Source organism: Vanacampus margaritifer, chromosome 14 (assembly GCF_051991255.1).
Source record: "Vanacampus margaritifer isolate UIUO_Vmar chromosome 14, RoL_Vmar_1.0, whole genome shotgun sequence".
NCBI lineage: Eukaryota > Metazoa > Chordata > Actinopteri > Syngnathiformes > Syngnathidae > Vanacampus > Vanacampus margaritifer.
In genome coordinates, this window is record NC_135445.1 from 2497501 (window position 1) to 2520095 (window position 22595).

The 22595-nt window shown below is 41.3% G+C and overlaps 3 protein-coding genes across 6 annotated transcripts; 1 reads left to right on the forward strand and 2 right to left on the reverse strand.

The window, feature by feature from the left end:
* Positions 1-8574: 8574 nt before the first annotated feature.
* On the reverse strand, positions 8575-19597 carry LOC144034007 (uncharacterized). Of its 4 annotated transcripts, none has more exons than XM_077542507.1 (5): positions 19553-19597; positions 18358-18819; positions 15764-15928; positions 9874-9981; positions 8575-9786 (listed from the first exon to the last, which is right to left on the reverse strand). In XM_077542507.1, the coding sequence occupies exons 3-5, from the start codon at positions 15822-15824 to the stop codon at positions 8885-8887; spliced, it is 1071 nt and encodes a 356-aa protein (XP_077398633.1). In that variant the 5' UTR covers positions 15825-15928; positions 18358-18819; positions 19553-19597; the 3' UTR covers positions 8575-8884. The 4 variants fall into 4 exon arrangements, with proteins under 4 accessions (XP_077398633.1, XP_077398634.1, XP_077398635.1 ...); XM_077542508.1 differs by having other exon boundaries at positions 18358-18552; positions 19553-19589; XM_077542509.1 differs by having other exon boundaries at positions 9874-9930; positions 18358-19581.
* dipk1b (divergent protein kinase domain 1B) lies at positions 11252-17673 on the forward strand. The gene is made up of 6 exons (XM_077542506.1): positions 11252-11278; positions 11368-11710; positions 12719-12832; positions 13451-13558; positions 13762-13938; positions 14422-17673. The coding sequence occupies exons 2-6, from the start codon at positions 11645-11647 to the stop codon at positions 15232-15234; spliced, it is 1278 nt and encodes a 425-aa protein (XP_077398632.1). The 5' UTR covers positions 11252-11278; positions 11368-11644; the 3' UTR covers positions 15235-17673.
* Positions 19598-20742: 1145 nt separating the features above from the next.
* On the reverse strand, positions 20743-22454 carry mrps2 (mitochondrial ribosomal protein S2). Its single transcript, XM_077585735.1, has 4 exons — positions 22058-22454; positions 21784-21873; positions 21530-21650; positions 20743-21387 (listed from the first exon to the last, which is right to left on the reverse strand). Exons 1-4 carry the CDS (start codon positions 22080-22082, stop codon positions 20841-20843), a joined length of 783 nt encoding a protein of 260 aa, XP_077441861.1. The 5' UTR covers positions 22083-22454; the 3' UTR covers positions 20743-20840.
* Positions 22455-22595: the final 141 nt, after the last annotated feature.

Below are 22595 nucleotides of genomic sequence, written 5' to 3' on the forward strand. Positions count from 1 at the left end.
TTATCCACTGTAGCTCTCTGGTGGGTTTTTATTAAAGACTTTGTGAAACAGTTTTTTATTGCTTCTGCAAAAAAAGAGGAATAGCGACCTTTTGGCGCTGTCGACATCGATACAAAATCTATTTTCTTCCACATATTTTCTTCGTTCACGGGCGCCGGCGTTCGGCGTGAGAAAGCGATTAAGATGGATGTCGGTGGCGTGCGCGAGATGGCGAATTAGCGCCTCCCAACAATGAAAAAATAAATCTAGGTCACGATCCCGCCTGCCTTCTTTTTTCTTCTCCAGGAGAGACTTCACAAAGATTTTTTTTATTCTTTATTTTTGCAACTTCCTCTCTTGTTGCTGCTGGAGGCGTGAAAATGGGACAACTCCGAAGAGATAATGAGCTGTGTGTGTGTGTATGTAAACCTCATCTATTTAAATACTTGTAATAACCAATGTACGGCTCATACTCAAGTGAAAACAAAGCTCATTTAAAGAAGAAAAAAAAAAACGTGTTTTTTTTAATAAAAAAAACAATTCTGAGAAAAATATAGACTGTGATAACGTCATGTCTCAGTGATAGCTGCTAGCTACCTAGCACATGGGTAAACATGCTTCCGAACTTAAAAATAAAATAAAATAATAATTAATAAAAAAATATTTTAAAAATATTTCTTAATAATTCTTAATAAAAAAAATTTTTTTTATCCTTTTCCTTTTTTGGGGCAGTTTTAATCTTAAAATGAAACAAATGAAATAAAACAACAAAAAAGACTTTTTAAACTTTAAAGTAAAAAATAAATAAAAAATAGTTCAATTTTTATTTACTGAAAAATAATAAAATAAAGAAAAGACATAAAAAGCTAAGCGGTTTTCTCAGGGGATTAAAAAAAAACACCTTTTTGCGTTGGTTAAAAAAAATTGCTAAAAAAATATTGCTTTAAAAAAAATTTTTTGGGGTTCTGGAAAATGTTTTTTTTTTTTTTAATTCTTTAAAAAGCCATCTTTTTTTCTGTAAAATATGAAAAAATGGCTCACTTTCTCCCCAAAAATTTTTTCTCTCTCTCTTGCTGAAGACGACTTCACTTCACATCAATTCTCGAATGGCTGCGACTGTCGTCACTATTGTTAACGCCGTGAAACCGTAAAGCATTTTTTTGCGTATGCATGATTGTTCTTTTTGTTAACGCCGTCGTTCTCTTAAAAGTTTTCGAGACTTTGTTTCTTGGCAGCGTCATGATCTTTGTCATGCTGGTCCAGTCCAGTTCTATTTTTAGTTTTTGGCGCCGTGGCGGTTGGCCGTTAACTTCACTCGTACTCACTCGGATGCCAACAACCTGAAACCTTTTTTGTTAGTTTTTTTGAAAATCATGCTGCTATTAACGCTTTAAGACCACATTTGCAGTAGCACTCGTGGAAAAGCGCTTTCATTGCGTTTGAAGATTAACAGTTAGGATATGTAATAAAAAATTTATAAATAATAATAAAGAGCACGCGTGGCTTGAAGCGTTGCCGAGGAAATTGTCTGGCGGTGTTCTCTTCTCGGTGTTCTCTTCTTGATCAACAAACCCCGCCACAGCTTGTGTACTATTTGCATAATCTCTGAATAATACATTACTGTTTTTTTTATGACTGCAGTTTGCTTTTTTGTTCACAAGCTCGGACAGCACAGTGGCCGTACAAACGCGTTACTTTGCTTTAATAAAGTGATCAAACGGTCTGAAATCGATGGCGCCAAACGTGAGAAGTGTGTTAACGAAAGGCTGACGTCTACGTTTTGTTTTGGTGCCAAAATATCCACTTCCGCAGACGAAAGGGGGGAAATGAATGAGTCATTCCGCTTCTCCTGATAAATAAATTATGAAATTAATAGCGGAACAAGAATAAAATTTAAATTAATGTTACAAGCTGAATATTCATTTTGAAAAAAATGATCAACAATATATATATATATTTTTTTAGTTTCGTGATACAAACCATAGATTTTTTTGAACAATTACTATATATACACATTAAGTGAATTATTCATTGGTTACTGTTGTGAATTTTTTTCAAAAAAACGATATGAGTGTACCTCGTCGCTTCCCATCTCCGGCGCCGACTAAAGTCTCGTTAAACGTGTCCATGTTTGGACAGCCCACCTCCAACGTTCCAACCCAACGCGCAAACAAAGATCAAACTCGACATGAACGGCCGCTTGCTAGCGCGATAGCGGAGCGACGTGCGTGCGCGGAGGCTGCGCTCGTAGCATCCATAATTTAGCCTGCGGTGATGTTAAGATGCGCGCAATCACGCGGCCTCGTCTTGTCCATGCTCGCGTTTGCTTTCCTTTCCCCATGTAAGATGAAACGTCCGCCATCGCTGACACGCTACAAAAGCGCAATGTCGCTAGGTTAGCAACGTAGCCGCCGCAATCTTTAGCCGCTTTCTTCGTATGTATAACTTTTACATTTGGGTCACTGAAGACTGGAAATTGTGATTTGTACTAAATGATGCGCTAAATACATCTAAGACTCTTATAATGTGTTTTTTTTTTTTCATTTTCGGAACCGCTTATCCTCACTTTAAAGACTCAGAATGGTGCTAGGTGTTTACAAAAACATGCCAACTGTTTGTCGTCCAGCTGCGGTGCCCTCAGAGGAGGTCTCTTTTTTTTTTCTCCTCCCTCGCGAGTTTGTTCTCCAATCCTGTGAGGATTTAACACGACACCTGAGCTTGTTCCCCGAGTCCCAATTCATCTTGTCAGAAGAGATGGAAAAAAAAAAAAAAAAAAAAAGGCCACTGGATCACTGCCGGTCCCTGGCGACCAATCCCAAAGCACCACCAAGTCAGCTGCGGACCTCCCAGGAGATGAAGGTTCTACTCCCCAAAGATCACATCGGGGTGACGCCCTGATGGATGCTGTTGATGTCGTCGGTTTAGCACGCTAAACTCCCAAAGGCTAGCTACTTAGCCACATTGCTAAATGTATGCTACCAACCCGAGGGAGGCCTAGTTACTGTCATTGGTGCTAGTAACTTTAGTCCGGATGAGTTAACAACTACTTAGCGCGTTAACCAACAATGCTAACGTTCATTCTTGATGTTGAAAAACGTCTTCTAAGTCGAGTGAACACTAAATTGTCCTTCGATGTTTGCTAAAGGAGAATTCTAGCTTTGCTAAAGCCCAAGTTGTCATCAATGTCGATAAAAAATGTACATTAGGTTTGACAAACCTCACAGATTAACTCTAGCAGAGCTAAAGACTAAATTGCCGACATTGTCTTTGATGTTCACATTATTGCACGTTAGGTTCCTCGAAGACGCAATTGGGGGGGAAAATGTATTTATATCTTCACGAAAGACTTGCCAAGATTCTAATGGACATTTTTTTTCTGCATTCTTTATTTTTGTCAGTCTGCACAAAACACTGTGCTTTGCAAACATTCTAGCAGTTAAAAATTTATGAAAAAAAATACAAATGAAAAGTAGGACTGAGAACCTTTAGGCACTACAGTGTTGTCTCCTAGCAACCAGCACTAAAAGAAAAAGAAAAAAAGGGTAGGCAGTGCAGAAAAAGGCGACATTCTGCAAAACTACTATTTAACCATTCCAAGGTCTATTTTTACCATATGAAAAAAAAAGACCAATTGTCACATTTTGAAAGGTTGAAGTCGGCAATAAGTAGAAAAAAAAAACCTCCTAAAAGACGTGGAAGCAACCCGGAGCCGAACTCTCAACACGCTCAATATTCCCAGCCGTTGTGGCAGCTGGATTGATTGGATTGGATTTTGCTGCGGGGCAACAGGCAAACTTTTCACCGCCGTATTTCATGTTTTCCCAACAACAACAAAAAGTGCAGCATTGTCCTTCCTTTGTTTTTGTTTTGTTGTTGTGGAGATGCTGGAGGCAACGTGGAGGCACTTAGAATGGCTAGGATGCGCATCGCCGACATCGAGGTCCATACTAGCCAGGACTTTTACTACAATTACGACGCCATTTTGAATCCAGTTACGATCCGATCTACTCCAGTTGCAATTCAGGCCATTTATTGCGTTGGTGCGATTCAATTCACTACAAATGATGGTTTGATTACGATTATGGTACGAGTGTCTCCATTACAATACAAAAACGTCCGTCCGTCCGTCCGTCCGTCTTCTTCCGCTTATCCGGGGTCGGGTCGCGGGGGGCAGCAGCTTTAGCAGGGAAGCCCAGACTTCCCTCTCCCCAGCCACTTCAGCCAGCTCATCCGACGGGACCCCAAGGCGTTCCCAGGACAGCCGAGAGACATAGTCTCTCCAGCGTGTCCTGGGTCGTCCCCGGGGCCTCCTGCCGGTAGGACATGCCCGGAACACCTCCCCAGGGAGGCTCCGAACCAGATGCCCGAGCCACCTCAACTGGTTCCGTCTCAACGTAATACAAAAACGATTCACAGCAATCATAATACGATATGTTACACTCAAAACGACGACACACTCCAATTACGACGAGACACGATTCTTTCCAATAGCGATTTGTTTCATTCAATGAGGTTGTGAAGCATTACACCCCAATGACCAATCACGATCCGATTTCAATTACGATAATACATTTTCCATTCATCTAAAGGTATTACGATACAATTTATCTTAAGGTACGATTCATTCCAACAAGGATTAGACTTGATTTGCAATGCAAATGTGATTTGATTCACTTCATTACAATACAATATTAAAAGACATGATACATTTTTTACAATTGGATTTTGATACGATGTGTCACACTCCAATGACGATACACTGCGATTCATCCCAATAAGAACGCAGAGCTGTGCTGTATGATTCGATCCAATTATGACGCAATTCCATTCCCCATAACGATGCTATTCATTCCATTTATGATAAAAGGCGATTCACTCTTGATTCTGACATGAGTCGCTGCGATTAGATAGGATTCACTGCAATATCATATAGTTCACACCAATCACGATGAGATAATATTCACTCAATTTATGATGCGATTCATTCTAATTCCAACATGATTGACTCCTTAATAATCTTGCATACAGTTGACTCCAAATTATGACGAGATGTGACCATCATTCATTGTAGTCCAACTGCGATATGATTCATCCCAAAATTATGATTTGCGAGGTGATACAATTCTCTCAAATGATACGATTCATACAGTTTTGATACGATTTGATTCAGTGGCCATGATTAATTTCTACTCCGATATGATTCGCTCAATTACGATGTCATGTGAATAACGTATAAAATAGTGCCTGACATGTTTTGCATATTCATTTGAGTCATTATGGCTGCTTCATTATTCCCATGCATAAATCTTCCTTCAGTTTTTTTTTTTCTTCCAGTTTAGGCCTCTGCACATTTCCCACACACAAACGTACACACACACACACACACACACAACACCAGCAGCGACTGCTGTTACATGCATATTTTATGGACAACCTTTCACTCCAATTTTCTCTGTGCAGTCTGCAGGGGGGGGCATCCTGGTCAAAAAGTCACCACGACTCGGTGGACGAAGGAAAACCTAAACAACAACAACAACAACTCCACGCATGCATTTCCTCAACTTAGCGCCTCAAGCAGACGCCTCCATTTTTGCCTTAGCGACGCCGGTACCGGCGCGGCAGGTCTAAGGGGAGCGTATGATGACATCGGGAGTCTCATGTGGACGAAGGAGTGAGAAAACAAACGTGTTTACGTTGCGGTTACAGTGTATCTCCCCCCCGCCTAATTGAGAATTATCCGATTTGCTGATTTGTGTTTTCGGAACCATTCCTCCATTATTCGCTGAAAAACTCGCATATTGTACTGTTCCATTTTTTGCTTTCTGAACTGCCACAAGAGAGAGAAATCCTTGTAGTAGCCCTAGAAGGCCACAAGATGGCACCAATGAGAAACGTTTTTAATAATAATACAATTTGCTCAATTCCAACTGTGATACGATACGTTCACTTTATGATACGACTGAATTATAATGATGCGACGTGATTTATTCCAAACGTGATATTTCTTGATCTTTATGTATTTATTTTAATGATGACTGCTAATGAGAATATTTTTGTGTCTTAAAGTAAACATGGCCTACTACATATGAAGTCTCGACCATGAGATTAATCTTATTTCCTGTGTTCATGACAAGCTCTCATGTAATTTGCTTTTCCCAAAGGAATATTCCATCGCATCAGAGGGGAGTCTGAAAGATTGTATTTGTGTGTGCGTGTGTGTGTGTGTGTGTGTGTGTGTGTGTGCGTGCGTGCGTGTGTGCGTGTGTGTGAATCAAATATAAATGAAACAGATGCAGTGGTGTGCGATGGCTTTTAACATTAATATGTTAGTGAACTCCAAGCTAAAATACAAAACTGATTAATTTGCAACCATTAAGTATGAATCAGAAAAAAACCAAGGGGGATCTCTGTTTCTCATCCCACTCACGTCAGCCTTGAATGAATGAATTTGCTTCATTTTACATTCCGCATTCTTGAAATGATCCCCTGGTTATTTATAAACCGGTCATATTTTGTGTGTAATAAAAGAATCGTGCTGAATGAAGTAAGTGTCTCTGAAAGAACAAATGCACACAAAAACACAGAAGGTCTCTGCTGCCATCTGCAGGCCAAATATATACTGTATAATTGAAGCGGTATTAAGTCATTTCATTTGGGTGAGGCTTTGAGGTCAAATGCCTGTCATGATGTCATAGTATAGGAAATAACTCCAATATAGTAATTCCCCGCAGTGTCACGGTTTACAGTCACGGGTCCTGCTACATCACAGATTTTTGTTTGATTTTAAGCGTTCTTCAGAGCTGTTACTTTCACACTTTGTGGTGTGGAGGTCAAAGGTAGCCCGAAATGCAGGTAGTTTTTACTATTTAAAAAAACTAAACAAAAACAAAGGCAAAAAAAAAGACTACATTCACAAAAAAAGAAAAAAACTGACCTCACGAGTAGACATGCCATGGAAAAAGGGACACTGGAAAAACATGAAACACAAAATGTAATCAAAACAAAGTCAACAAAAACACTGATCATGACAGTTACTGTATTTTTTTAAGAACTGTTTTATGTTATCACTCGCCAAGAAAGTGACGTGTTTAAAATAATTGACGTAAATGCAGGGCTGGGAGGGTTACTTTTAAAATGTATTCCGTTACAGTTACAAGTTGCCTGCTAAAAAAAATGTAGTTAGTAACGTAATTCAAGTACCATAATATTAAAGTAATGTAACTTTATTGCTTTGGATTACTCCAATACAGAGTATGATCATGAAGACAAAATAATAATAAATATCACCACAATATATATTCTATACAAAGTGCCCCTGCTATTTGCGGGGGTGATAGAAACCCGGGCAGCCTACAAATAGCAAAAATTATTGTGTAATTAAAAAGCATTTAGGCTATAGATTGATTGATGGCCAGATAGACAGATAGATAGATTATCCCAGTTACAAGTTTAGTCGTGTACATGTTGTGTATGGTGTTTAAATAGTGAATTGGTAGCAGGAAGATTTGTTTGGAAGGTGCAACTCACATCTATGGTTGTAGGCTAGCGGGCTAGCGGGCTAGCTAGCAAGAAGCTACAGCGCGTGTAGCATGCCGCTGGATTCTCAGCTCAAACTTTCGCCCCTTCAGAAAGACGAGTGAGTTCCGGTGGATACCGGTCGCCCCTTTTCTCTTTCCGTCCGCGAAGCTTTTTCAAACTGCCCGCGTGTGGAGGACACGACTAATCAATTCGTTCGTTCGTCCCCACCTCCCCGACATGTAGCAACAGTCCCACTCGCGTGGGCGTGCACGCGCTCTCTCTCTCTCTCTCTCTCTCTCTCTCTCTCTCTCTCTCTCTCTCTCTCTCTCTCTCTCTCTCTCTCTCTCTCTCTCTCTCTCTCTCTCTCTCTCTCTCTCTCTCTCTCTCTCTCTCTCTCTCTCGCGTTCTCTCGCCCTCGCTCTCTTTCGCACTCTCTCATCGTAGAAATTGTAATCCCTCGAAGTAATCCCCATTTTTAATAAATGTACCTGTAATGTGATTACATGTTTTTTCTGTAACTGGTTAGGGTTACATTTATTTATTTATTTTTAAATCTGATTACGCAACGCCGGTACATGTATTCCGTTACTCCCCCAAGCCTGCGTAAATGCTATAAACACATGCCTAGGGTCTATTTAATGTATTTTCACTTATGGTTAACTTAAATAACGCAAGTTCCAAATTTTGTAGACATACGTACAAGGTACCATTTTTACATACCTAATCCAGTCACAAGATTTCATACAGATATTTGGTACTAAGGTTGAATATTGAATCTTGTTGCAAAACTTTGTAAAAATACTTAGGCAGATCCTGGGTTATAAACAAAATTATCACTGGCCTTTATGTGACATTGTCAGAAAAATGGTCAGACCAAAAGTGTACATTTGAGGCCTATAAAGGTAAGTCAGTTTGGTGTCCTTGTCCAGCTCTATCTCCAGCTGATTTGTCGAGTAGACGCAGTCGGGACTCACAAAGCTGTCACCGGTCTACAAATGCCTGTGGAAAACATTCCCGGGTTCAGAAGTACTGAGTAGAGCCAAACAAATTGCAGAAATTGTGAAATACACTTCGGTATTGCGTCAACAAAACACGTGTAAAAAAGCTTTATTGAAGCAGGGTTGCAGGGTATTTTACAGAGCATGATGGTAGCTAGCTGCTAGCTAGTTTCTGATTGGGAAATAGAAACTTCCACCGATTCCTGTTGGCGGCGGGCGCCTGGATACTATTGACGCTTCGTACCACCGACACATTTTACGGCTTTGCGTCCAGACTCCGGACGAACGGTGCTGAATAGAACCCAACATGAGGTACGTACTGTACTGTTCTTGTACAATTTACTAGCACATTTTTGCAGTGATACGTGATAATGTTGTTTATCTCATCGCTACATTTCATATAGATACGTGGTACCGTTGTTGTAGACCTTATCAGGCGGACCCTGGCTTGTAAAGGACAGGTAAGTATCATTAGCTTCAATGGTGATGTTGTCAGAAAAAAGGTAGGACCAAAAGTGTCCGCTATGACGGTCCACACCAGCGTGACAAATGACGGAGGCGAGGCGGTACGTCTGCTTGGTGTCCTCGTCCACGTCCATCTCCAGCTGCTCCGGCGAGTAGACGCGGTCGTGACTCACAAATCCGTCGCCGGAGATCCGGTTGACAAAGAAGGTTAAAATCTCCGAATGGGTCCAGAACTGCTTGCGGACCGTTTTGTGTCCGCATGCTTTGCACCTGCTCCGTCGCCCGCCTGTGGCACGCTTAATTAATGACACCAGCGTTTCGCCGTTGAGCGGTTTGGGCAATGTGACGATGTGGCCCAAGTCGGAAACGGACGAGGTGGTGAGGTGGCACTGCGGGCAGCGGATGACGTCGCGCACCTTGATGCCGGTTTGGATCCCGCACTGGTCGAACCACGACAAGAGCGGCACCAACAGGTCCACCGCGTCGTTGTTCTCGTACAAAATCAGCGGCGGGACGCAGTCGCAGAGCTCGGCCAACGCCACGCATAGCTCTGCTGCCGAGAAGCAGACGCCCGGGTTCTCCAGGGCGCTCAGGTAGAGGCACGCGAACGCCGGCATCTCCGAGAGTAAAGTCACAAACTGCTGGATACGCTCGGGTAGCTTTTCCCGCACCACGTTCAGGTTAAGCGTAGCTTGCAGCGTGGAATTCATCCAGCAGTTGTTGCAGTAGTTTGCGAAACGGCAGATCTTCTTGAGCGGCTTCTTCTTCTGGTCCGCCGCCCCCCCGAGGGGCTCGTCGTACCACACGTCGACGCTTCCCGCTCGAACTGTTGGGTTTGGCAAAACAGCGGCACGTTTTAGAACGGCCACCAAGGGTTTGGTGGGTGTGATGGATGTGGCGGTGGTTTTAGTACCAGCAGGTGGACAGCGTTGGCCGCCCACGACGATCCTCAGCGTTTTCGTGGCCACGGCTCCCAGAGCAAAACACAGGAAGAGAAACGGCATGTTGCTCAGGAAAATCACTGCGATGCGGCGACAAACAAACAGTACAAAACAGCTCGGACATCAACATGGGGACAAAATCCTGCTTTGTGACATCACAGGATTGTGGTCATTTTTCTGTTGTCTGATATCATGGCCTCTGTTACAAAGCTGCCTCAGACCAAGCATGCAGGGTACACGTCACTTTATCACGATAGTATTATAGGTGCCGTTTAAAAAAGGTCATATTAAAGCTTTTTCTAAATCATGCATGCTCCGCCAATGCCCAGGTGAGTACGAAGATCCCTGACTGTTTTACTCTGACTGCACCCATCATCTTTTATCTTCCCTTTATAGTAGATAAAGAGTATATGAACGATCCTGACAAAGATGCTGCAGTTACACTTTGGGCCAGAGGTGGCAGTCGCGAGCACAAAAAAAAAGTGACAAACTGCACAAAGATCTTAAGCCTTAGAGTCTGACAGTTCCAAGATTATCACCTTAGTACAGAAGTGGAGTTGAGTTAAATGGTCTCAGAACTTTACACAAAGCGTTTTAACTCTCATGAAGTGGCCCAGACCTCGGGTTAGTAGGAAACATGACTAAGATACAGAATTACAGTAACCCCGACCCCCCTACTATACACAGGCACTATTCATCCTGCCATGACTAGCATTCATAGCCCTGCGAGTAATTCAAAACACCCCAAAAATGGTTGGCATTACCAATATGTAACAATATGGCGCCAAAGCAATACTTTTATATTAGACAAGGCTTTGGCCTGAGCACAAAAATAGAGAAAAGTTTTTTTTTCTCCAGCAAATAATGGAGTATAGTTTTTTTATTTATTTTTTTAAATCTTATCGTGTATAAAAAAAAAATCTATTAATTGTAATACGGTCATTGTGACGTAAATAATAAAGTGATGGAATAATTGAAATATGAATTAGAAGATGGAAGATACAGTAAATCATTTAATTTATTTGAAAAAACATAATGCAATCCCTGTGATTATCAAAATTCCTCCCATGTACTCGGTATAAAACATAAATTAAAGTAATGAACAAATGAATGCACGTTGCATTGAAATAAAATTTGTGTTAATGAAAAATATTTAATCATGTAATTTTACTCTGTCATTAAATTAAGTATACACATTTAAAAAAATAATATGGTTATTATTTGTTAAATAATTTCTACCAAATTATGTTATAGATTGGATGGTGGATTCCATTTAATTGAATAAAATCGTGTACATGCACGTCGCCTTTAAGAGGCCGGGCCTGAGGGGGGGAGAAGGGAAAGGGGTGGGGGGAGGAAGCTCATCCAAGGCAAGAGGTAGGACAAGGCACCGGCATTTTTTTGTTTCTTGTTTTAATCGTCTTTCAAATGTTTTTCCTTCACCTCCCCCCGTTTTGTTTCGCAAGTGACCCAGACGTACGGAAGGTGTGACGTGTCACGTGACTGCTTCTTGCTGAAATGTGCTGGGCTCAAGGTTGTTATGTTGCTGCATGGATGCAACAGCGCGGCTTGGTAGACACGCGCCGCCCCCGTTGCGGCGTCGAGGCTGCGGCCGCACAGAGGACGTGATCGGCGGATCGAGAGAGGAAGGAGGAGAGGGGGTGGCGGGGGAGGTGGCACGGGAGGTGGCACGGAGGAGGGAGGCCGAGCCGGTTTCTCCGGGCTCTGCAGTTCTGCACCAACATGGCCAGAGCTATGCGGAGGCTCGTTCACCTGGTGCTTTTCTGCCCTCTGTCCAAAAGCCTGCAGGTACACCTGATCATATGTAGCTACGTATGTGTGTTCAAGCAATCCATGCATCGAAATCAGTGCAGCACGTCAGGTCCATTTGAACAGGGCTCAACATCGCTTATTTAAAAGCGTATAGGATGCATTTTAAAATGCGGTGACGACTGTAGTCTTACCATTGCAATGCACTATGTGACGTCATCGTGTATAATAATAATAACGTGACCATTTAAAATAAATAAATGCATTAAAATCATTGCATTTGTTTTAGGTATGTATTGTGTTCATAAAAATATTCACGACTACTATTTTAATTCAATCCGTGTATGTAATGAATTAAAATATAAAAAATCCCAACATGTAGCAAAAAAAAAAAAAAAAAGGGGAAGTCAAGTCCAAATTTTTTTTTTTTTTAAGATGGCCTTTGCGCCACCACGACTCTTAACATGGCATTCTGATTAATGTTGTGTTTGTGGAATATGAATTAAGCTACAAAAGCCACCTGTTATATCCATCTCAGGAGACGGCCATTTTGCCACTTGCTGTCAAGGAAGGACCAATCACTGCTCACCTGTTTTCGAGGTTTGGTCAGGTTACGTTCGCAAAGCTAAGCCCTTAGGCACTGTGATGTCATTTTCAGTTAACAGCAAGTTGCAAAATGGCTGACTTCCCCTTTTAATACAATTTAGATTTTTATAAATATATATATATATTAAACTTTTGTACTGTATGTTGATTCAAATATTAACCTGCTATTTTCACATCTGCCTTACAGTTCTTGCTTTGGTTTTCTCAGGGCACTACGGTTTCCTCTTCCATTACAAAGATTGACTGAAACCCTACTGGGGATGTGTGCTCTAGTCTAGAAAATAAATGGATGGATAAATGTTAAATACTCATACAGTGGGGCAAAACAGTATTTGGCCAGTTTTCCATAGACTTTCTATTGGATTTTGGCCAAATACTTTTTTTACCTTTTTTACATGTTGCATTTGTCATTCAAAATAAATCCATGTGCCATCCGTCAAGGTGAAGTACCTGCTCTTGGCGTGGTTGGGCGTCCTGGTGGCCAGTTGGGTGCTCTACATGCAGTACGCTTCCTACTCAGAGCTGTGCCGCGGACACGTCTGCCAGGCTGTCATCGTAAGTCTACAGCTGCGTTTGTTTGCTATTATTTGCCTTTGAATGGCAACTTGTAGCCACATAGCATTACGACCTGACGTGGTGCAACCGGGAAGACTTCCGAAGGCTGGACCATCAAGTTTCAATGAAAGTCAAATTCTGAGATGCTTCCAAATGTGTCACAACCGTAGACCACGTAGGTTTGTGAAGTCAATAGTGCTAACAGGCGCCCACCTTAGCACCGTTGAGTAGCGATGTCACTAATGCTGACATGTAACCACCTAGCATCTGAAGCTAAAGTTAAAGTGCCACAACCATGAAAATCGCTAGATCATCAACCTTCAATAAAAATCAAACTGCTTCCCTGAGATTCTTCTAAAGGCATCTGACCTGCAGATTTCTGATTTTAATCAAGCTAACGTTAAGACACCTAGCATCACGTACAATTGCACATTTGTGACATCACAAATGTTAGCGGCGTAAGTGTGAAGCAGCGCCGCCAGGAAATCTCCCTAAGGCTTTTTTAAAAATAGATGCTGACTGCGTCCACCAGAGATCCAAAACACTTGAGAAGTCACTACGCCCTCCCTCACCCCCCTTGTCCAATTCCTGTGACTGACTTCCTGTTTCCTTTGTCAGTGCGACCACTACAGCCGAGGCGTCATCTCCGGGTCATCCTGCAAGGCTCTTTGTGAGCAGAAAACGCTGACGCTGCGCCATTGCTTGTCCACCTCCTCAAAACATCAGGTACTCGACCGCCCTCCACAATCCACGGAAACCTTTCGTCATCTCTGGCCTGCTGGCCGAGGAAGTACTTGCGCTCTTTGCATAAGTAGAATTACAGACCCATGGGGGGTGGGGAGGCGACTCGGGTCTGTTTTCTAAAGTAGAGCGTAATGTCATCAGAAAAATAAAAAGCCAAATAAAGGTTACTTCTCACAACACTGCAGGTGTACGCCGGCCATTGGAAGGAGAGGCCGGTGGTGATCAAATGCAGCATCGAGGATGCCGCAAAGGCCGATGGCAGTCCGGATTCGGCGAGCCGTCGAAAGAGGAGCCAGTTCGACAAACCCACGCGTGGAACCTCTTTGGACGAGTTTAAGGAGATGTTGCACCACTTCCTGAAGGTGGATGTTGGGATTGTTGTTGGTCCCGCCCGTTATGGCTCTGATGCAGCACAACCCGAGGCAGGAGAACAGTCGGGTGAACTTCTCGCAACAGTCCGTATTGCTGTTCTTCTGGCTTTGGCGGGATTGTCACAGCCATAACAGGCAGCGTGTGCTGGGAGTAACACCTAACCCAGGGGTGGGCACACTCGGTCCTCGAGGGCCGGAGTCCTGCAGGTTTTGGAGGATTCCCTTCTCCAACACAGCTGATATACAATCAGCTTATCAGCAAGCTCTGCATAAGCTTGTTAACGATCCTGTTGATTGGAATCAGCTGCGTTGCAGCAGGGAAACCTCCAAAACCTGCAGGACGCTGGCCCTTGAGGACCGAGTTTGCCCACCACTGACCTAACCTCTATTCGAACCCTAATGCCTAATTCTTAAGCGCTATCTTGAAATGTCTTCTTAACCCCAAATGACCAATGCCCCTCTCCCCTTCTGCAGTCTAATTTCGGGGAGCAACCGTCCTTGAGCGCCCTGGTGGACAGAATCATTTCGCTGGCGGACATCAACCAGGACGGCAAACTGTCTCTGGCGGAGGCAAAGTCCATCTGGGCTCTGCTACGCGTCAACGAGTTCCTCTTGATGGTGGCTCTGCAGGAGAAGGAGCACACCCCAAAACTGCTGGGCTTCTGTGGGGATCTGTACGTGACGGAGCCGCTGGGTCACACCTCCCTCTACAGGCTGGAGGTGCCGGCCTACCTGCAGGCCGTGGTGCCCGGGACCCTGGTGTCTGGGCTCAACCACTGGCTGGCTCCAGCGTGGCCCCGGCGGGCACGCATCACTATCGGCCTGCTGGAATTCGTGGAGGAGGTCTTCCACGGGCCCTATGGCAACTTCCTGATCTGCGACGCCAGCCCGCGCCACGTGGGCTACAACGCTAAGTATGACTGCAAGATGGCCGACCTGCGCGCCGTTGCGTCTGAGGCGGCGGTGCGGGCCCACCTGAAGGGTCGGCGTTGCGAGACCAACGCCGACTGCACGTACGGCCGCGACTGCACGGCCACCTGCGACCGGTTGGCCAAACGCTGCAACGCGGATGTGGTGCAGCCCAACCTGGCCAAGGTATGCGCCCTGCTCCAGGATTTTCTGCTCTACGGGGCGCCGCCGGAGCTACGGGGCGACCTGGAGCGCCAACTGCGCACCTGTGTCACCCTAAGCGGTCTGGCCAGCCAGATGGAGGTCCATCATTCGCTGGTCCTCAACAACCTTAAGACACTACTCTGGAAGAAAATCTCCAACACGCAGTACTCCTGAGGGATGCACAGAACAAATACTTGACTTTGGGCCTGATTTACTAAAGCTCTGTAAATTATAAACAGGCAAACCGATGTGCAATCGAATCTAACCAGGCGCACCGAGGATCATCTCTGACAAACGGGTAAAATAGCGGCGGAATTCTTTCCGTGTGTTTTTACCCAAGCACCCAATACTGAGGAGTATACAAAGAGATTAATATAGCATGCGCAATTTTTGATTTTGCATTAAGGAGCCTATTCTATTGCAAATGAAAGGCGGGTAAAAAGTGGAGAATTAAGTTTACATGCAGTCAATATTCGGGTTAAGCTAAAAAAATATATATTTTTTTTAAATCAGGTTTCTGAAACATTCATAACCCATTTACATGCATGAGCGGAAATAATTACTCTCTACACATGGTCATTGTGATCAAATGGAATATCCCGATCAAAACCGCGACGTGCACACGTCAGTACACAAATCGACGTCATTTCTGCTTTTTAACTTTCTACGGTCAATAAAAAGACCTTATGTTCACGTCACTCACCACACGAAGGAAGCAGTCTGGGTCCTCCTCGCCTCGAAAGGCTGCTTCTTTGTTGCATCATCACGTTTGTTTACACCCGCGTGTGTATTTCTGGTGGATGGCACGCCAGACACACGCAACCATACACACACGTTTGCCGTAGAGGCAGAAAATAACATGAAAACACTGCGGAGAAATCAATTGTATTTAAGTTAATTTAGCGAGTGGGACGTCGCCGCACATACAAATAGTTTCTGTGCTCAAAAGACCAACAAAAACAGCATGCGCAGAACAAAAAACGAATGACTCGTTCATACCAAAGGGGTAAACCAGGTTTCTTATTCTGTTTAACTCTTTGACTGCCAGACGTTTTCAGAAAAGGGATCCCGCGGGTGCCAGCCGATTTAAGCATTTTGACTGATCTTTCAAGGTCCACAGAAAATTATGTGTTTGGACTATGGAAACACACATACTACCAAATGAAAGATTGGACTCTCATCTTTCATCAGAAAAAAAAGTTTGTTTCTACCTTATTCCGTTTTTGAGTAATCAACAATAAAAAATGGTTAGTTTCACCTATGTTTTGAAACAAACGTCTTTTAACGTCTTTGGCACTCCTCCATAGGATTTTACTAAACGTTATTTAACGTTTTTTGGCAGTCAAAGAGTTAAAAACAAAACAAATAAAAATGGCCTTCCAAAACCCGAATATTGCCAATATTCAGGTTTTTAAAGCGTTATTGACTGCATGTAAACGTAGAAAATAGATTGAATCTTAACATCTATTCAACAATAGTCGGAGCTATCTAAAAGGTAAAATCCTCATTTCGATAAATCACTTACTTTTGTTGCTAATAGCGTTGCATTGTTAGTCGATCTCTTGCACAAATCCAGCAACAATGCACAATATGTTTGCTTCCACACACCAATTAGCGCTCACTATTTGGGATTGTTTGAAATCAGGCCCTTCGGACTCAAGGATCCTGTCGTTGCGACTCGCATCCTCATGTAAAGACTGAAGTAACCTGTAAATAGGTCAATTGTCCAGAAGGAAAGTGCGGCAAAACAGGATGGAAAAATACAACTCACCCACTCCCACTTTCAGTCTTGTATACTGTAGTGGAACCTCTAAAACTTTCCAAAGGCATAATATATTTTACGTTATAAAACGCTGACAACCAACCAAGAATAACTCAATACTGAAATAATGATGATCTTGTCTCAGTTTACTCACAAATGTAGTTTGAAATTTGGGGCTGTTTAGATCAACACAAAGATATTATTCAGTTGTATGAACGGCAACAGCTGAGTAAAACAGGTTAATTGTTTCTTATTTTTTACAACGTTTTTGTAAAAATGAAATTGAAAAACATGACAATGGATGATTTCAGACATCAAATTTGCACTTGATTGACAATGACGGGGGAAAAAGGGAATAAATTAGATTAGTTAAAATGTTTGACTTAACATTACATTAACATTTGCTAATTTGTTTTGACACTTGATTGACAATGAACAACATAGAAAGTTTGATGCGCTAGTTTGCAAAGCAAATTTTTATATTTTAATGCTAACAGTGGTTTACTATTTTTTACACATAGGAGATGATGAAGAATGTTTACAAAAAAAATTGGCTTTTTGTTTTTCATTGTAATATTAACAGTGCTTAACTTTTTTTTGTTCATGCTAAAAGGTAGTTGAGAATGTTGTGAAGTGATTTGGTGCATTCTCTATAAAGATGAATGTTTTATGACGGTGACAGTATTCAACCCAGGATCCATGTGCCAATCCCCATTGGTAATAAATAATCGTATTTATTATTAATGGCGACAGACGCAGCCACAAGGTGGCGCTCAGGCACCTGTTCTTTTGGACTTTGGATGTTTAGAGGTTCCTCTAAAAAGATAAAATAAATAAAATCAGCTGTGATTAAAAACTTGGCTGGACACTTTTTTTTCACATTTCGGTGTTTATTAGAATTCCTCAAACTATAATCATGTTATTCATTGCGGTATCAAGGAAGGCTGGTGTCAAAGTCTTTATTTTCGGTATCATCCATATTGGTGGCAATTCATATCAATGATTCTGTCCTATGAATCAATTCCAATTCCAGGAGTGTTGGTATCATATTATCGATATTTCTGTATCGGTCAGATATCAATTTCTTCTCATTCTATCCAGTGTTGGGAAGATGATATCTTTCTGTTGTTTTCCGATACTGAAATCCTTAAGTTTTAAAATGATTGTTGTCTTGGGAAGGCAGGTATTACAGTATCAATATTACGCCTCTCATATCGATACAGCTACATTTTAAAATAGTTCCGTTCATAATTTTTGTCAAGAGAATTGATTTGACTTTTTGGGAAGTCATGGTATCTACAAGATCAATATTTCTGTCCCTATTTTATATTGATGCAGAACCGTTTTAAAACACTTAAATTATCAATGTATTCATAATAAGAATTGATTTCAGGATCCATATAGATGGTATCACATCATCAATCAATATCAATATTTATTTCGCGAGCCAATATTGAAACAACAATTTTTTTACAGTTTATTTAGCAATGTTATTTCAGATTTTTTTTTTAATATGATAGGGATCTTTCAATTACCTTAATCTTTGTCCTGGTGTTATTGAGTCCAATATTGGCAAGACTGATACATTTGCCGTCCATAAAGATCCAACCAATACAACTTTGTGTCCTACAAGATCAAGATGACACTGAGAAAACATTTTCAATTAGAAAAAAATAAAATAATATATATTATTGAATTCTTGAAGTGAAAACAAGTTGATGTCGTAGCATCTGTGAAGACAAATAACAACCTTGTCAGTAGTGAAACCAATTAGTGACGACATAATGACAAAGCGTGTTTGAATGTGTGACTCGGTTCCAAACCCAAAATCCAATGAAAGATGACATTGAGCTATCGTGAGCCACTTTTTTATGCTTTCTGCCCCTTTAGCTGCACAAACAAAGGCACTGGAGCCCAGGTTGTGTCTCAATAGGCAAAAATGAGCCAACAGTTAAAGTACAAGTGCACTTCCAGTCCTCTCTGCTTGCCCCACAACACTGGCAACACAAAAAACAACAATATAAGTATCATACTAGTATTTATTATTATTATTATTTGTATTTAAAACGTTTTTATTTCACATACTGCACTTTGGGTTTATTAAAGTTCAAAAGCTAATTACAATTTTATTTCATTAAAGGCTGATTGTGTTTTACTACTTTTTACTATACTGTAGTAGCTTTTCATTAGTAATTAAAAGTAATTTATATAAGAAAGTCATTTTTATGACTTTATTAAAATTAAAAAGCCAATTACGTGCTATTAATGAATACAATGGTTATCCGTTTATTTTGGGTTTTATTTATATATTTAAATTCGTTTTGTTTGTTTTTCAAAGCCAATTTGTCATCAAAACTGGGGAGGATAAGCGTTATTATAGAAAATGGATGGTTGTTTGACTTGAATGACCTGACACACTAGTCAAACTGGGCTCTTTTTTTCTCTTAACGAATCCTAAAAAAAGTAATAATTTTAAGTCAATAAGTTATCACTTTACGGCACACAAACGACAACACACAAAAAAGTTCATAGTTTAACCGTATGATAATGATACTTTTGGACGAGCCTGGTTGCTAGGGACTGAAAACTCCCCAGAAGATATTAAACATTTCCATAGATACGTTGTTAATAAACATTATTAGACGTCTGTAAGGAAGTTTTAAGACACTTACGTGCAGTAAAAATGTGGCTTTGAGACATTTTAAGGACTTTAAGTCGACGTTAACTCACCTGTTGCTCTGCTTTCGTCGATTGTGATTGACAACGCCAACCTGTCAAAACCGGTCGCAACTACGGCAAAGCAGAGATATCAAGCTGATTTGTAGTTCGCTTTTTTCAAAGTATTATTTGTAATGTCATGTATACTAATTGTATGTTACAGACAGTTGAGTGCAGTTATGTATTACAATTAAATCATGTTATTTTAAATTGTTCGGCCACAGTCACTCGGTTGTAGTATTTAGAGCTAGGTATAAAGTGCAGAATATTTGTTGTGGCACCTTTTTTTGCCTCCCTCTAGTGGATTATAGTCGACAATGTCTTGTACGGAGGGTCGTTTATGGCAAAATTAGTTTAACTGTAAAGGCGATTCAAAAATGTGACTAAATAGTCATTGCACCAAATATCTAAACCGCTTAAATAAAAGCAAAGTTTTACTATTATTGATTCATTACAAAAATTGGATGTTTTAATGCCATTTAATTTTAAAAAATCAGTTAACATTCAGTTTTATCCCCAAAACATAAAAATTTAATAAATATATCATAAAAGTTTTCACACGGCAGCGACAACAAAGTACAGTACCTAGGGTTGAATAAAATTGAGTATTAAATATAAAAACAAACTCCCGTTAAAAAATGTAATGAAATTATAAACACGTTAAAATTAATTTCTCAACTGAATTATAACACTATGATTGAAAAAATTCAATTTAAAAAAGTGATTTGTAAAAAAACAAAGCCCAAAAAAACTCATTCACTGCTAGCCATTTAAAAAAATATATATAAATTTTCAATACCCACACGATATTATGTTCAATAATTATGGATCAATTGAATCTGACAAATGACAGCATAGATTCTCTTTTCAGCCTTGTCCCGTTCTTTTAAAATCAACAGTAGAAAAATGAAGGTTGCACAAAATGCAGCCATTATTCCCTTATGAACTCTCACACTTTGTTTATTTCTTATAAAATGGGGCAATGATGTCATTAACTGGTGGTTGGGCATTAGTAAAGTTGTTTCTATGTTTGACATTTAAAGTGAAGCATAATCAGATTCTCCATCTTGCCCCGTTGAAAAAAATAATAATTAGGTAATGTGTCCTTTAATAAAAACGGAATTAGTCATTAATTTCCAAAATAAATTGCATAAATATATATCATTTTAAACCCTCCTTGATTAAAAATAAGTCAAACCACACAGGGCTAAACAAACGTATTTAATAGTATTATACATACAATGAAAATAAAACATGAATGATAATGTCTTTTATTGAACCCTAAATAAATATTAGGGGGTCATGGGCTGTGTGAGCTGGGCGCCTTCATGCCGTAGAGCAGCTCCGCCTGCTTCCTCTTGTCCTTACCACGTCGGATGGCTATTTTGAAGAGGCGGCAGTAGAGCTCCATGGCGACGGGCGTGTCGTCATTTCCGGGCACCGGGTACGTGACCAGGCTGGGGTTGCAGTTGGAGTCCACCACGCCCACCGTGGGGATGTTCATCTTGGCCGCGTCACGCAAGGCCACGTGTGAGCGGAACACGTTGTTGAGCGTGCTCAAGAAGATCAGGAGGTCAGGGAGGCGCACGCCGGCGCCGTACTCCACATGGGCGTTAGTGAGCAGGCCACCCTGCCAATAACGCGTGTGCGCGTACTCGCCGCACTCGCGCGCTGTGCTCTCCACCAGGTGGCCAAATTGCCGGCGGCGGCTGATGAAGAGGATCACACCGCCGCGGTACGCCATGTGCGCCGTAAAGTTGAGGGCCAGGCGAAGGTGTTCCGCTGTCTGGTCCAAGTCCAGGATGTCCTGGTCCAAGCGACAGCCATACAGGTAAGGGACCATGAGCCTGAAATGCATACAGTTCTGAACTCCTGTTTCAATTGTGGAATTCGCATGCTGATCACCATATGTAGGGAGACGCTTTGTTTTTGTTTTTTAACTATCAAACCTATTTGCAAATTATTTTTTGCAGAACCACTGACACTCACCTGTGCCTGCACCCGTTTTTGTGGCCAAGGTGCACTCTGGCATCAAACAAGTCTTTGACCGTGAAAAGCTCAGACACGCGGAAGTAGTCTGGCTTCTGCAGGGGAAGCTTCATAATCTCTTCTGCAATAAAAACAATATTTAAAAGTCACCCCCTAAACACACACACACACAAATCTGAGTATACAAAATACTAAAGCTAGAAAACAAAACAATACACAACATAAGATGTCAAATACATAGATCGCGAGGTTACCCGTGACTTGGTCGCTTTGCGGTAGTGGCGTTTTTATGGACGCTGCAGAGGAATAATTGCAATTCTGATAACGCAGAAGCCTCCATAGCCCTGAAATAAATAAAAAAGTCAGCGTTTGCAGCACCCAAAAATACATGACACGAGTAACGCACTTCAACTTGCGAGACAATACACGTATTCACTATCATCTCAAGTCTAGGCTAATTCACATACATACAGAACGTTAACAATATGTATATAATTATTTATTTTTTAAATTAACGAAATACTGTACCTCTCGTTATTGTACGAGTAGCCATGCTAGCTCGTCGCAAGGAAGGTCAGCGTGGTGCGCATGCGTCCTTTCCCTGACTTCTTCTTTTATGACGAACTTGCGGCAGTTGGCTCACTGGTGCCACCAGCAGGTTTTGGTCCAACATGTCAGCCTTTTCCTTTTTAAAAGTTTTCTTTCCACTAATCGTTAGTGAATAATTACATTTTGAACGTACTTATACGACAAATAATAATACAGCAAACTACAATAAAACATTGTTTTTTTGTAAATTATATTTTAACTCACTTTACGTGAAAAGGCTTAGCAAAGGTTGATGCACTCAGAAATTCTAAGTACATTCTTAAGGAGTTTGACTAGAATTTCTGATGTGAACAAACTACTAGATTTTAAGTAAATATCCCAATTTTTTCAGTGTAGAATGGAGACGCTACGTTTGTTGTTCATATATTGGTCACCCCCTAAACACACACACAATAATTTAAATAAAACTGTAAAATGAGTAACATCATAATAATATATACAGTATAACAAAGCACTC